At 59.0% G+C, this 15,607-nt stretch overlaps 1 protein-coding gene across 1 annotated transcript; it reads right to left on the minus strand.

The window, feature by feature from the left end:
- Nucleotides 1-746: 746 nt before the first annotated feature.
- Nucleotides 747-15,516, minus strand: SLC4A1 (solute carrier family 4 member 1 (Diego blood group)). Its single transcript, XM_077747715.1, has 20 exons — nt 15,453-15,516; nt 11,950-12,032; nt 11,735-11,825; nt 10,632-10,696; nt 9,612-9,792; nt 9,373-9,508; nt 8,799-8,922; nt 8,591-8,675; nt 8,013-8,446; nt 7,294-7,498; nt 6,660-6,872; nt 6,341-6,489; nt 6,059-6,253; nt 4,847-5,020; nt 4,328-4,417; nt 3,687-3,853; nt 2,946-3,199; nt 1,817-1,986; nt 1,547-1,723; nt 747-910 (listed from the first exon to the last, which is right to left on the minus strand). Exons 2-20 carry the CDS (start codon nt 11,962-11,964, stop codon nt 830-832), a joined length of 3,006 nt encoding a protein of 1,001 aa, XP_077603841.1. The 5' UTR covers nt 11,965-12,032; nt 15,453-15,516; the 3' UTR covers nt 747-829.
- Nucleotides 15,517-15,607: the final 91 nt, after the last annotated feature.

A 15,607-nucleotide genomic window follows, 5' to 3' on the forward strand; every position in this document is an offset into this window, starting at 1 on the left:
ACTGTGCACCGCCCCCCCACCCCCCACCCCAGGGCAGAGTCTTGTCTCAGTTGCCCTGTATCTGCAGGGCCCAGGGCCCTCAGTAAATGTTTGTAGAATGAATGAACACATGACCGAGTGAGAGCACGGGAGGAGGGAGGGAGCACATAGGAGTCCTGGGTCCCAGCCCTGACTGCGTCTTCACCTGCCCTTTGCCCTCCCCAGGACACCTCTCTCTGCCCCAGAGAAGAGGGTCCCAGAGACAGTGGTAAAGGGGAGGGGGGAGTCATCAGGGACATCTCTGGGCATGGGAAGGTGGGTGATTGAAGTAGAGCATAGGGCTCTGGCCTCAGAGTCAGGAGACCTGGTTCAAACCCCCGCTGTATGGCTCAGGAGCTGTGTGACCTTGGGCCCGCCTGAAGAAGCACGATAGCTATCATATGAACAGTCCTTTCAGAGCTGACAAGGCTCTTTTTTCACATTTATCTTTGGTCCTCAATACCGTCCTGTAATGTGGGTATTATGATAAATATACCCATTTTACAGAAGGGGAAGCAGAGGCTAGAGAAGTCAGGGGACTTGCCCAAGGTCACACAGCGTGCAGGAACTTGAACCTCAACCCCCCACGCCCCCACCTCCCTTGCCACTGCCCTTGTCTGTACTGGCTGTGAAGAGGTTGGCTCAGTCCTCCAGCTCGGGAGCCCCACGTGGCATTGTGGCAGCAGGAGGGGACTGCACGGTGAATTTCCTAGCGTGGACCNAGTCTATGAGATACCCATGAACTTCTGCTTTTCCTGGAAGAATGGGGAGGCGGGAAGGTGGAAGGGGCTCTGAGGCCTGGGCCTTCCCCTCACACCGGCATGGGGGCCTCGTTGTATTCATCCTGACCTTCCTCCTCATCAAAGTTTGGCTTGGCATCGTCAGCATCCAGCTGGAGGGTAGAGGAGCAGGAGAGAGGGTAAGCTTCCGGGAAGAGAGGGGCAGATGAGCCCTCCCGCCAGCGCGGAGGGCACCTCTGGAGGGAGAGGGCCCGCCTCTGTCTGAACCTTGGACGAGTCATGTCCTGCCCCCTCAGCCCCTAGGTTTGGTCTAGATGAGCGGTCCCGGCAGGAGAGGGCCTGCAGAGGGTGGGCAGGGCACCCCTTCACCAGGGCAGCCCCCACGGCGGCTGTCACATGGTGGAAGAATTCTCCTGGAGGGGAGATGCTCCAGAGTGACTCAGGAGAGCACAGGACGAGCCGCTCAGTGGTCGGGAGAGCCCACGTGGAACATAGCCTGTGTGCCCTTGAACTCTCTCCACTATTCCCCCCGTTACAGGTGGGTAAACCCAAGGCGTAGAGAAAGGAGGCCGCTGGCTCCGGGTCAGACACGAGGAGGGGGCAGAGCTGGATCGGGACGCAGGCCCCAGGCCGGGACCTTAACCTCTGCGCTCTACTGCCTTCCTGTGCTTCCAGACCCNCCTCCCCCTCCCCCAGCTCTGGGGGCCCGGCCCAGCCACAGCCCTGTCTTCCCTCCCTCCCCTCACCGCCCCAGGTCTGTAGGGTAGGGGTGGGGAAGAGCCACTCACACACTGGAGCTCCAGGTCCCTGAAGATGAGAGGCAGCAGGAGCCGGCGCAGAGGCACCGTGAGAATGAGGACGAAGGGCAGGATCAGCGAGATGGACCGGAAGGACTTCACTACCCACAGCACAACCAGGCAGATGATCTGGATGCTCGTGAACAGGTGCATGCGCCAGGTCCTCACCTGCGGGAGGAGGCTGGGGTTACTGCCCGCCCTGTCCTGGCGCCCTGCAACCCCCACCCCACTCTGGGCTGGGCAGCCAGGAGGGCTCTGTACCCGCTTGACGTAGGGCACAACCGGGTGGTACTTGGACGGCTTGAACAGAAGCAAGAAGCGGTCGAAGAGCTGGATGCCACTGAGGGATGTGACCCCCATGTAGAGGAAGATGCCAAACAGCACAGCCAGGGGGATGAGGGACAGGATGGGCCCCATGAGGATGGACACGCCTGCAGGGAGAACCACACACTCTTAGCCCTGGGGGGCCCCAGAGGGCCGGCAGCACCAGGGGCTGGGGAATGAAACCACAGGCACCATAAGAAGCCCTTTCTGTGGATCCTTTTAATAGGTATTACCCCCATGTTACAGATGGGAAAACAGACTCAGAGAGGTGAAGCAACTTGCCTACGACCACACAGCTACTAAGTTGGCCGATCAGGGAGTCAAACTCTGCCTGCCAGATTTCAAAGCTTTTTCTTTTAGCCTCAGCGGATCACAGAGGTCAGAGAAGCCCAGCCCAGAATGCCCCCACCCCCTTCCACCTATCCAAACCCTAACCCCCCTCCAGCTAACACCAACTTTGCCTCCTTTAAGAAACTTCTCCAGAGGGTCACTTCCTCTATCAGTGACCGTGGTGCTGCCCACACTAAGCCCAGCTGGGCTCTCCGCGGCTCCAGAACTTGGATCAACCCCAGTGACCCTCTGTATTCTCTCCCACCCCAGATTATGCCTGGAGCACTGCCCTTGGCATCAGTCACAGAGCAGTCAAGCTAGAGAGACCTCAGGGGCATCTAATGACCCCTCTTATGGTACAGACAGAGAAACTGAGGTCCAGAGACAAGGAGGGATACTAGGTTAGCAGCAGGGCAGGGCTGAAACCCACCATTCACTGAACTTCTGTTGGATAAAACTCTGAATTCTGGGTCCTATCTAGAGAAGTCCTCCGTAAAGGATCCCCCACCCCCACTTCCTCCCCCGCTCAGATGTCCATCTCAGTGCCTTGGAAATTTCCTCCAGAGTTCCCTCATGTGAACAGCTAACACAGGGGAGATACGGGCAGGGGGCATGTGGGGGAGACCAGGCTACAGTGTGGATAGGGCTGGAGAAGGCACTGGATCCTAAGGGGCAGGGGCTCGGGGCCCGGAGCGAGGCCAGGGGGTGGTAGAGAGTGTAGCCAGCTCTTACTCACCCACGAGCACAGCGACCAGAAGCCCGCTGATCCGCTGCTCCCTGACGGCTTTTATCTGCGGTGCGGCCCCCGGGGTGCTGTCCTTGACCATGACGGTGAGCGCATTGGCGTGGGTGATGGTACGCACGGTTGTGGCACTGAGCCAGGGCAACCCAAAGAGGGCAGCCACACCGCCCATGCCTATAATTAGCAGCAGGTCCAGGTGGAAACCAGAGCCTTTGACCATCTTGCGCTCTGGTTTGCTGATAAGCAGCCTGGTGNCACCCTCTTTGCCCCCTCCTTCCTTCTCCCCACTTGGATCTCTCTGTATCTTATTTATCCTGCTGTGTCCATCTCCCTTAGAGTTCCTTGCTCCCCTCCCTCCCACCCCCTCTTGAGAATCTAGACTCTAAAAGAGAAGTATCTTTAGATTTCGCCTAGAACGTCCACAAGCAGAGGTACTCTGCAGCTAATGAAACTGAACTTCAGGGAGCCTCGCTGGTACAGGTCCCTCCTGAGTTCCAGCTCCTCACTCTGAGTTCCCATTTTGTATTCCTTTTCTTCAAAAGGCTTCCCCAAATTATGCAATGTCAGGTCCCACCAGACCTGAGCCTGCCCCTGTCCATCCATCACTCCTGCTCATCCAGAGGGGCCACAGGTTGGACTGAGACTTGCGCTCGGTCCTTGGTGTCATGCCTGCCCGGAGCCTGTCCCTTTCCCCGCCTCGGACCCTCCCGGGCTCAGCCCCACCCTGGCTCTTACGTGGTGATCTGGGACTCGAGGAAGATGAGGATGAAGACTAGCAGGGCAGGCAGGACGGAGGCAAACATCATCCAGAGGGGGAAGGGCGAATACAAGCCCAGAGGGTGGATGATCCAGCCTCGGATTGAGGAGTTGGACACGGACAGGCCTTTAGGAACACTGAGTTTCTGTGGGAAGGCAATGCTGGTGAGAACACCGGGGGATGGGGGGTGGGGGCAGGGAGGCAGGGGGTGCCAGGAGCCTGGGCACTTGGGAACTTACTTCTTTTGAGCAACAACTTTGTACCCAGTCATTGCACTAAGCCCTTTACGTACATCTTCTCATTCCCAGCGTTATAGATGAGGAAATGGGATCAGAGAGGCTATGTAATTTGCCTTGCATCACACAGCTATTTGGTGGCAGAACTGAGATTCACACTCAGATCTGCCTGGCTAAAGCAGATTCTTTGGGGTAAAGAGGCGGTCTGACCCAGGCCCTTGCTTCAGCCAGAGGGGTCCTGTAGGGCTGTGGGAAGAACTTGGGGCTCTCAGGGGAAGCAGAGATGAGTAAGGGTAGTTCTAGCTGGCTTTAGGTTTGGGAAAGCTGTTCTCGGGAGGGGGATACTGGGAGAATGAAATGACAGTGGGGAGAGAGAGGGTCACCTGGGTGTAGGTGTCTTTGATGAAGAAATCCACTAGGACCATGATCAGAATGGAGATGGGAACCCCGAAGTCTCCAATGACCCGTCGCAGCTGAGGGCAGAAATCAGTGGTCAGTGCCTGGTCGTTTCCCCACCCCTCCTGCCTCTTCTTCACCCAGGGCGCCTTGCGCTTCTCAGGGAGTCCATCCACATCTAATGCCCTGTCCTGCACCTCAGTGTACCTGCCTCCTTTCTTCTCCCCCTGGCCCAGCCCAACCTCTGGCCTCTCAGCTTCTCCACCCCTTTTCTAAAAGCTGTCCTTGGCTCCCCGCTTGCTTCTCAGCCTGGGCATGCTAAGAAACAGAGATGGGCTTGCCTGAAGAGTGAAAGCCTAGATGAGGAGGGGATCAGGGAGGTTTGGAACGGGGAATGGGAATCTAGGGTAAAAAGGAGAGCTAAGGACACTGAGGAACCTAGAAGCATGCTTCGGACTGAGAGGGGGCAATGTAGGCAAGGGCAAGGTGAGGGGAGGTGTGCTCACCCAGCCAGGAAAGTAGGAGCTGTTCTTGAACTTGCGCAGTATCATGGCTAAGAAGAAAGTACCCGCCATGAGCACAAGGGAGAGGAGGGCTGTATTAGGCAGGGGAGCCTGAGGTTTTGGCACTATTGTCACGTTGTAGTCATATTCTTTCTGCAGTGGATGGTCCTGGAAGATCTGCAACAGAAAACCAAGGCATTCTATTCCCTCTCATCCATCTATCCATCATCCATCCAACCATCCGTCCATCATCCATCCATCCATCCATCCATCTGTCCATCACCCATCCATCAATCTGTCCATCATCTATCCATCCATCCATCCATCCATCATCCATCCTTCATCCATCATCCATCCATCTGTCCATCATCCATCCATCCATCCATCCATCTATTATCCATCCATCCTCTTATCTTCTTAACTGGCAGGGTAACAGAGGGACAATGGGATTCTATAGCTTGGTTTTTGGGAGCATAGACCAAGCTCGGCTTGGATGGGGTTAGGCCATGGTGGCAATGAGTACAAGTGTGTGTGCACGTGAGTATGCAGGGACTGGGAGGCCTGAGAAGGCTGGTGGGCAAGAAACAAGTGCCAAGGGGGTTCCTAGAAAGGGCTTCAAAGACGTGGAAACAGAAAGCCCCACCAACCAACAGAATCAGGGGCAGACACGCAGTGTCCACCCTTCCTCCATATAAAATGCAGATGCAGAGATAGGCATAGTTTAAGGTGACTGAGGTGAGGGGGCAGGGAGCTCCAACCACAGGCCCTGTGGTTCTGGAGGTGAGTGCAGAGAGGGCATACAGCACTGGACATGGGCACACAGAGGCCCAGGCACCATGCACAATCACAGCAAGAGTACCAGCCCACAGGGGTCCTGGGGGGCTCAATCAGTTAAGCATCTTACTCTTAGTTTTGGCTCAGGTCATGATCCCAGGGTCGTGAGATCGAGCTACATGTTGGGTTCTGGGCTGGGTGTAGAGCCTGCTTGGGATTCTCTCTCTTTCCCTCTGCCCCTCCCCGTCTCATGCTCCCATTCTCCTTCTCAAAAAAAAAAAAAAGAGCACTGGCCCACAGGCAGCAGGTGTCAACATGAATGTGGTCACAGCCACACACTGTGAAGACACAGCTGCACAAGTGCCATATGGTCACGTGTGCAATGACACACACGGTCACATGGTGTGTGCACATGTTTGTGAGCACTGCCGTGGCCCCCACCTTGATCAGCTTGAAGAAGGTCTCAGAGATGAAAATGAGGGAGATGAGGATGGAAAAGATCTCTTGGGTGTAGCGGGAGATAAACTGGACCAGGAAGCTGCCCTCGAAGGCCACAATGAGCACCACTAGCAGGACGAGCCAGAAGCCGATCCACACGCGGCCCACGATGTACTCCAGGTTGTTACTGCTGCAGAACTGCAAGGCCGGGAGAGGGGGAGGGTCAGACGGACAGGCCCAGGCACCGCGGGTCGGGTAGGTGGGGAAGGGCCAGAACAGAACTACCGAGAAAAAGGCTTCCTCAAACACGAGCAGCGGTCCTGAGAAGCCAACCACAAGCAGCGGCTGAGCCCCGAGCAGGGAGAAGATGATGCCCTGGGCCGCCGTGGAGATGAGCAGCTCTGACACCCCCATGTGGTTATAGGTCTTTTCTCCTGCAGGTAGAAGTGATAGTGTGGTCAAGGCCAAGAGGTCACTTCCAGGGGCCCATAGAGAGTTTCACGGGCAGGCCAGTGCAGGGGCCCAGACTGTCAGCTCGGTTCGGAAGGCCGGGCCAACAGAGAGGCCAAAGGGTCGGCGGGGGGGGCCCTGCAGAGACACTGACCCAGGAGGCCGCCGAAGGTGATGGCAGGTGACAGCGCAGCAAAGTAGATGAAGATAACGGTAGCCAGGACCTGGGGGCTGAATGCGTCTATGATGTCGCTCGGATAGTAGGGGTAGCGGCGCTTGATGTCACGTATGAGGCCCCCAAAGAACTGGCCTGTCCGCCGTAGAGGGTCTTCCGGGCCGCCAGGGGCCTCCGGACCCCCATTCAAATCTGCAGTCAAGGACAGGACTGTGGTCACAGAGGGCAAAAGGAGGAGGTGTGGGGAGAGAGGAATCGAGGGGAAAGTCTTCCTTATTTTTACGTTTATATTTTTTTTTTTTGAGAGAGAGAGAGAGAGAGAGAATCCCAAGCAGGATCCGAACTGTTAGCGCAGAGCCCAGCCAGAGGCTCAGACTCACAAATTGTGAGATCCTGACCTGAGCTGAAATCAAGAGTCGGACACCCAGCCGGCTGAGCCACCCAGGCGCCCCGAGGGGAGAATCATCTGCTGGGAATGGGGTGGCCAGGGAGGCTGGGAGACAGGAGGACAGAGAGAGGGGACACCAGGGTATTGGATGTGGGGATGGGGGGCAGGGCCCTGCAGGGCTGTGCCGGGGAACCGCAGGGTCTCTGGGGGCTGCAGGGTAGGCACCTAGGCCCTTGTAGAGTCTGGGCTCCTGCTTGATCGCGCCCGCTCGTCTCTGCACCAGCTGCCTCTGCACGGACGCCAGGCTGAGCAAGTCCTGCTCAGAGAGGACTTCGGAGGGAGGAAGCACCAGGCTGCAGTCCAGGAACTCCCCCAGGTTCTCCACCAGCTCCTCCCGGCTCTGGGCCAGGTAGGCCTCAATGCGGAACACCTGGGGGCCAGAGAGAGCGTCAGGGCTGCCTGGATCTGCTGGACGGAAGGACCCAGGAGGCCACATCCAGGGCCTCCAGGAACCAGAACCCTCTCCCCCAGCTCCTTCATGCTAGGCACTGCTTTCCTGCCCCACCCCCTTCACCTTTATGCCCACCACGAAACGGTTTTGTGCCCACGGGAGGCAGACAGGGCATCGAGTGGGGAGAGGAGAAAGCACGAAAGCAAACCAGGGAGCGTTCAGCAGGCCAGATGGAATTACAGGAGCCTAGGCCAGACCAGGCCAGACCTAACCCGCTGGAACCGGGTCAGAGCGGCCACGCTAGACCAGGCCAGATCAGGCAGCGCCAGGCCAGAGCCTGGACTACCTGTCCCTGGCCAGACAGGGCGGAAGGAGCTGGGTTAGACCGAATGTGCCAAACTAGCAGAACTCAAGCGGCCCAGGCTGGTCCGGCGAGTGACGTCAGCCACCACCCAGCCTCAGGCTCCCCCCGCCCTCGCCAGCCCCTCCTCACCTTCTCCGACATGAGGGTGGCCACAGCCCGCCCCAGCTGAGTGTAGTCGGTGTGGGGGGCCTCGGGTCCCAGCAGCACGAAGAGGAAGCGCACGGGCACTTGAGCCTGCACGGTCTCCTCCAGCAGTGACGGGGCCTTCTTGAGAGGCAACTGGGCCTCCTCGTGTGACAACTGGGTCTCCTCATGTGGTAACTGGGCCTCCTCGTGTGGCAACTGAGCCTCCTCATGTGGCAACTGGGCCTCCTCGTGCGGCAACTGGGCCTCCTCGTGCGGCAACTGGGCCTCCTCGTGTGACAACTGGGCCTCCTCATGTGGCAACTGGGCCTCCTCGTGCGGCAACTGGGCCTCCTTTAGCGTCGAGGCCTCCTTTAGCGTCGAGGCCTCCTTTAGCCGCACAAAACCCAGCACCGGCCGCTCCAGGAACTTTGCTCGACCTGCAGGCGGAAGGGCGACGGGGAGGGGTCACACCAGGCTGAGGGGGGCTGCTGAGGCCAGCCGTGCTCAGGTAGAGGAAGGCTGCGCCAGGGAGGGAGGCAGAAGCAGGGGATGCGGAGGGAGAGGGCGCACCAGCTCCTTACCCACTAGCACCAGGGTGGCCTCCGAGTCTGGGGGCATCTTTTCCAGAATTCTAGATGGTGAATGCCCTTCTATGTTTTCATCTCCCTGTTGGAAGGAGGGGTGAAGGGATGCCTCCGGCCCCTCTGAGCATTCAGCCCCCTCCTTCCCTAACCACTCTCAGGTCTGTGCATGTTCATGCGGGTAGCGCTGCCCCTGCTCCAGCCTCACCTTCTTACAGAAGAGCTGCGTCTCTAACGAAGGGTGCTGGGGGAGCAAAGGCTCTGAGGGGTCCCCAGAATGCGTCACAACTGTGGGCTTCACAGTCCCCAAGTCCTGCCGGTCTCTGTCATGGCTGCAAGAAACACAGGGGGTGTGGACTGAGTGAGCCGTCCAGGCTGGGCTGTTAGGAGCGTGGGGCCCCTTGGTAGGAGGGATCAAGCAGGGTTTCCCAGTGACCAGACCGGAGAGACCCTGGGGCAGGAGCACAGGCCACCTCCTTTGGAAGGACGTGGTGGATGCAAGCGGGTGGCCTCCGTCTGGAAGGACGAGGTGGAGCCAGGATGGATGGAGGGAAGGGCCTCGGGAGCTTCGCCTCCTGAGGACCAGTAGCCCCGAAATCTGAACGTGGACACATGGCCACCCCTCAAGAGGCGTCAGAGGCAGGAGCCATCAGGGAAGAAAAGGGGGCCCTGGTCTGGCGGGGGAGGGGCCACCCGGGCCTCTAGGGAGACCTTGGGGCGGGCGAGCTGGGGGAGGGGCGGGCCCTTTGGCCGGGGAGTCAGGTCCCCACAGACAGGAGCACCTGTGCTGGAGCAGCAGGACCCGGAGCAGCGTCTCTCGGTCGTCAGGCCGGATCTGATCCTCGTAGATAAACCTGTCCAGCAGCTGGTTGGCCACCCCCGCCAGGGAAGTCTCTGGCAGGTCCAGGAGGACAGTGCCTGCAAGGGGCGGCGGGGTGAGCGGGGTGGCCGGATGTCGGCCCTCCTCCTCTCCACCGAAGCCGTCCTTGCAGGGGTTGCAGAGGGGCCCGGCGGGGCTCACCCTTGGCGAAGGCTTTCCGCAGCTGCAGGAGGCTCCAGAAAGTGAGGTAGGACAGGTGCGGGCAGCCCCAGGTCCCGTCCTCCCCTAGGTTCTCCTCCAGCCGCATCCAGTGCGCCACCTCCATCCACCGAAGCTCATGGTTCTTTTCATCCATCACCAGCTCGTGCAACTCCACGTAGACCTGCAGCCCCGCAAGCCTGAGTTAGTCTGAGTTAGTCTCTTGGGCCGGAGCAGCCTCCTGGGGAGAAGACTGGCAGCCCGGGCACGGTGCGCCCTCCGCAGGCTCTGGGAGATGTTTGGGGGAGCCCCGGGGTCCTGGGGAGCACTGGGGGCAGACCCTGAGCTCAGAGGCGGCCTGCAGGAGCAGCAGCCTGGGCCGGTTGAGCGAGGCAGGAAGCGTGGGGAGAGGGGCAGCCCACACCTCTGGCTCTATTCCCCATGACTCCCTGACCAGCCTCCTCACCCCCATTTCAGAGGCATTTGGAGAACCTCCGGACCTAAAGGGGAGCTAGAGAGGACGCCTGGGAAGAAAAGGAGAAGGAAGACTTTGGGGTCATCAGGTGGGTCTCCTGCCTTGAACGGGCTCGGCATCCCTTTCTGTATCCTTGGGGCCAGTGACCACCTCCTGGAGCCTCGCTGAGGGCGGCCCCGAGCAGCTAGACAGGCTGGTGCCCAGCTGGGAAGTGCGGGGCCCGGCGGGCCCGGGCAGAGGGGGACACGTATCTAGTTCTGTGTTCCCCCAGTGACAGCCTGCCCAGGGCCAGGGGACCTTGGAGGGCAGGCCCCCAGCAGGTACTTTACCTCTGCCCAGGGCTCTCCCTGCTCAGCCTCCCCATCAGCGAGGGGTGGCATCTTCCATTCTGCCTATTTCCCGGGGTGCCCACTCCTTCTCTACCTGGTTGTGGGCTTCGCCGATGCGGAAGCTGTGTCCGTCCCTCTTCGCCCCCCTTCCCCTGGTAGAAGGGCAGGTCCCATGGGCAACACAGAAAAGAGAACTGAGGGGAGCCCAGGGGTCCTCACCTCGTGGGTCTCCGGGTCTCTGGGTCTGATTTGGTAGTCTGTGGCTGTCGGCTGGTCTAGTTGAGCTGAAAACCCAGAGGCCAGTTAGTGCTGCCCCCAGATAATGGTCCCCTCAGGGTCTTCCTGCTCCACCCACAGTGGGCCTCAGCACAGCACGAGATGAAGCCCACTCCCTCCCATTGTCGCTGGCCAGGACCGGGGGGCCCGCACCCCACCCACCCCACCCCTGCTGCTCCCTGGGCCCCCTGTGTCCATTCTTGGCCCGGCCTGGCTCTGCCATGCCCCATCCAAGCATTGCAGAAGACCCTCGGAACTCATCTTCAGTGGTGACAGAGAGGGTCACATCCAAGGTGGAGGGTCCTGAGCACCAAGTCTTAGGATTCTCCTTGGATCCCTTCCCTCTCCCGTCACCTTCTGGGACCAGATTCCCTACCTTTCCCCGCTGGCCTCAATGATCCCACCAGACCCCAAACTCCTCTCTGTCTGCAAGTGGAGCACCGGGAGCCAGGCTGGGGTCTGCCTTATATAGCCCCCCACCCCCCACCCCTCTCCCAGCCCTCATTTCTCAGAGGGGCCTCTTATCTTCAGTACTAATTGCCAGCACTTAAGTCCTGTTGACAGTAAACAGGTCCCCACCTGGGGCTCCCCAACTGAGACCTTGGCAGGGCCAGGAAGATTTCCTGATGTCTCTCTGCCCTGGGGGGGGTCCCCACGGCCCCCCATTTCTGAGGGCCTCTATACCCCCCAACAGAACGATGCTCTCAGGACAGACCCAGTGCCTGGCCAAGAAGTCGGTGTTGGATGGATACAGATGGCCGGTGGACTCCTGCCCTTGTCCCAGACAGGCCTGGCTGCCCTGTCCCAAATGGAAAGGCCTGGCCATGGGTGACTGGTTCTGCCCACTCCCCAGCCCCCCCCCGCCCCCGCAGTCACCCCCTGTGATCATTTCAAACAAAACTCTGTTTATCCTTCAATCAGCCAGGATTGTGGGCAAACTGGCCCTGGGGCTGGGGAGGTGGTGGTGAAGGGAGAAGGCAAGTTCCCCACCCGCCTCGGTCTGGGGCTCAGCAGCTCATCCCAACAAGAGGAGAGATGGTGCTCACCCACTGGCTCCTCCTCTTGAAGCACGGGGACATCTGGTTCCTCATAGTCCTCCCGTTCTAAAGTGTCCTCCAGCTCCTCTTCGTAATCGTCCTGTGGACGGGGCCAGCAGGGCCGGGCTGTGACAGGCTTCTCGAGCCACCGTGAAGTGGGGAGACCAGGGCCAGGTTCCCAGAGCCCCGAGATAGGAGCCCTGCAGGCACCACAAAAGACTCACCTGCAAATCCCCCATGGTGCCGTCCAGATTTCTCACTTGTCCGCGGCGATCCACACCCCCAGCATAACCCACACTGCGGGTCCCTAAAGTGGGGCAGCACAGGCTGAGTGAGACACAGGACATCCCACACTCTTTGGGTCCCCCGCCCCCCAGAGGGGTTTGAGTGAAGGGGGATCCCAGGTCTTGGGAGACAGTGGGCTCAGGGGAAGGAAGTGTCAGAGGGGCCTGGAGGAAGGAGCTAGATCTATAGGTTGAGGGCTGGTTATGGGGGGCCCAAAAAGATGGGGGGAACTTGGGCGGCATCGATCAAAGGGTGTTTGAGAAGATGGGGTGGCCTTCAGATTCAACTCCCTCCTCCGTCCACCAGTCCTCACTGGCATCTTTTCCTGTCCATCCTCAGGACTTAGCCAACTCCAGGGACATGACCTGTTTCTTCTTCAAGGAGCTTGGCTCCCCCGAGTGTCTTCACAACATACCCTTTTCCCCCAGAAACGGCTACTTTCTGCTGTAGCGCCGTAGCGCCCTTGAGAGTGGCGCACAGGTGCTGAACGACGTGGCCCTGTCTCTCTCCTCCACGCCATCTCCCCCACTCCATCTCTCATACTCGCTCCCCACCTATCCCATTGGCCTTATGAGCCCTTTCGCCAGGCCCTTTGCACATGCAGTTGCTCACATTCCAGGTGCCACCCCCACACACACCTCATTCCTTCCCACATCTCAGCTCTTCAGAGTCCCTTCCTGACCACCCTCACATTCTCTAACCCAATCTGTTATTTTCTGGGTTCTTGATTCATTTGTGAATACATCATCTGAGGATGCCTCTAGTAAGGAAGCGGCTCGAGTGCTCAGGTCCATGTTTCGGTCCCCCCTGAATCCCCTGCTCCTGGCAGAAGGGTTACCACATAGGTTGCCATCAATAACTATGTTGTGGATGAATGTAAGCATGGCTCCGCCCTGCATGCTTGTGCTTCTGGGACTGGGGGTCAGGATGACGGGCTCGGCCAAGAGACAGCTGAGCCCCGCGCTTCCGTTTGCCTCGTTGTGGCTCTGGCAGAGAGGAGGGCATGCCCGCTCCAGGAATGTGAGGACCAGCGCCAGGGGAGCAGTAGGGTGGCCCCGGACTGGGCGTGGAGGGGCTCCGTTTCCCCCTCACCCACTGCAGCACAGGGTGTTTCGACCATAGCGATTCGAGTCACGTCGACAGACATGCCCACTCCATGCCCGCAAGGAGCTGAGATCAACAAGACGCTGTCCCTCCTCTCGAGAAGCCCCCCAGCCCTGACTGGGATGGCAAGCTGGGAACACGCGACAGGCTAAGGGCTTCAGGAGATGACAAGTCCCCCAGACCAACAAGAAAGGAGCAGAACGTGTTGGGTGCCAAGGATCGTAAGGCAGGATGAGGGGTAGGAAGGACCTGCCCATCGGGTTGGGGATAGACAGGTCCCAGGAGGGGGACCCTGGGGCGGGGCCAAGAAGCTGGGGAGGGATGTGAAGGGCTGAGAGGTGGGGAAGGAACAAGGCTGGGCGCTGAGGGGAGGGGGCAGGAAGGACACACAGAGAGAATGGGACAGACAGATTCCTTTTCGAGGACCGGGGGGTGCCGGAGTCCCGAGGGATAGGGAGAGGGCATGATAGAGCCCCCCCAAACTGAGAAAGGAAGGGGTCCCTGCCTCGCGGTGGTCATAGGGGAAGTGATGACCAGGCCACGGACCCTTGAGGACCCTAGTCACGCAGCTTTTCCTCTGCCTCTTCTGTCCCTCTCTTTCCCCTTCTCCCATCTTTGTTTTCTTTCTTCCTTCTCTGACCTTGCCCTGACCCGGGCCTCGGATCCCTGGCAATCTCAAGGGTATTAAGCCTCAAGGGTGCTAAAAGTCCCACCGCGCGGCTGGGACTGTGGCCTCCATTTCCTGTCTGAGAGGTGGGTTGGTCAGAGGGACCGCCTATCTGCCACCGACAGGCTGAACAGCCTTGGGCAGTCCCCAGCCTCTCTCCAGGCCTCAGTCATCCCATCTGTACAATGGGAGGGCCTTCCCACCAGGTTTCTGAGACCTCAGTGAGAGAAGAGATGAGGACGGAGATGCCTTGAACTCCTCTGGGGCCTTACAGGGCACACCCACCACCCAGATTGCTGGGTGTTGCCAGCCAACCCCAGGCCTTGAACTGATAAGAGCCTGGAACCCGATCACTGTCCTATGTCTGGAAGCTTCCCAAACACCTGGCCAGTCAGTCAGCCAGGGCAAGGCCAGATAAGGGTGAGCAGGGCATCTGGAGCCCGGGAGGTGTAGCACAGCTGGCAGAGGCTGGGGTGGGGGGGGTGACAGATGATGGGGAGGGCTCCTTAGTGGCATAGCACTGCCTTTGTGTAATCGTTCCCACATCGCACAAAGCTGTATGCCCTTATCTCCTACAGTCCCCAAGCTCCTCCATGAAACGGGTAATGTCATGAAACCCCGTTTTACAGATGAGAAAGCTGAGGTTCAGAGGGGTTGACTTGTTTGGGTCCTCTGGGAGGTAGGTATCGGGGGCAAATCCTGACCCAGCTAACTCCAACTACATCTCTAGCCATCATGCCAAGCTTGTCTCCCAGAAGAGAAAACAGATCTGAGTTGTTTCGTGCTAGTGGTTAAGAGCATGAACTCCGCAGTCAGTCTGCCTGGGTTCAGATCCTCGCCCTGCCACTTACTGTGTGACCCTGGGCAAGTGACTCAACCTCTCTGTGCCTTGGTTGTCTTGTCTGTAAAGTGGGGTAATATTGATACCTACCTTACAGGCCTGTGGTAGCATTAGATTGATCTACATAAAGCGCTTAGAATAACGCCTGACACATAACCAGGTCAGTGTAAATGTTTGCCATTGTCATCACTGCACTGGGGATCAAAGTCAGACTTGCTATCTTCATCTCCGTCTCTCTGATTTTCCTTCAGATCCCATGGAATTAGCCTAAATGTTTTGAGCTCCTTGGGTGATGGGGGACTCCTCCTTTCCCTCCAAACAACACTCTCTGGCACAGGGACGGGGCCAGGTCTGCCCGGTCAACACCCTGGAAGTATCCCATAGGGGAATCGGTGTCGGTGGACAATTTTCCTTGCAAGAGGGAGATGCGATGGCCTGTGGGTCCCCACACATGGAGGAAAGAGGGAGCTGGGCTGTAAGACCGGTGCGACCCGAGAGGCTGGTAAATAGGAGCCTGACAAGGACCCACATTTGAAGGGGGATCAGATTGGCCCCCCACCTCCACCCAGCCACACATACCTCTGCTGCCACGTGCCAGCTGCTTTTTCCTAACACCCGCAGCCCTGCGCTCTCCAGCTGCTGGTGCTGATGGGCTGGTGCCCTTAGGGGTAGCAACACACATCTTATGTGCTCAACCCACCCACCTGCACCCCCCCCTTTGGAGACTGGGCGCCTATGCCCACCTAGACACAGATTCAGGCTGTGCACCTGCAGAAACCCTCGGGACAGGTGCCACGGGACAGCCCGCAGCCCCTCCCAGCCCTGCTTACCTGCTCACGAGCCTCGGGGTCCCTCAGTGCACTCCGGAAGCCACCGGTGTTCTCTGCAAGCAGCTGAGCTCACACCTGCTCTAACAGCACCAGGTCCTGGCTCCCAAACCCCTGACTCATGCCCCCGCCTCCTAATCTGCCCGCCCCACGGTCTC

Source organism: Crocuta crocuta, unplaced genomic scaffold (genome assembly GCF_008692635.1).
Source record: "Crocuta crocuta isolate KB4526 unplaced genomic scaffold, BGI_CrCroc_1.0 scaffold289, whole genome shotgun sequence".
Lineage (NCBI taxonomy): Eukaryota > Metazoa > Chordata > Mammalia > Carnivora > Hyaenidae > Crocuta > Crocuta crocuta.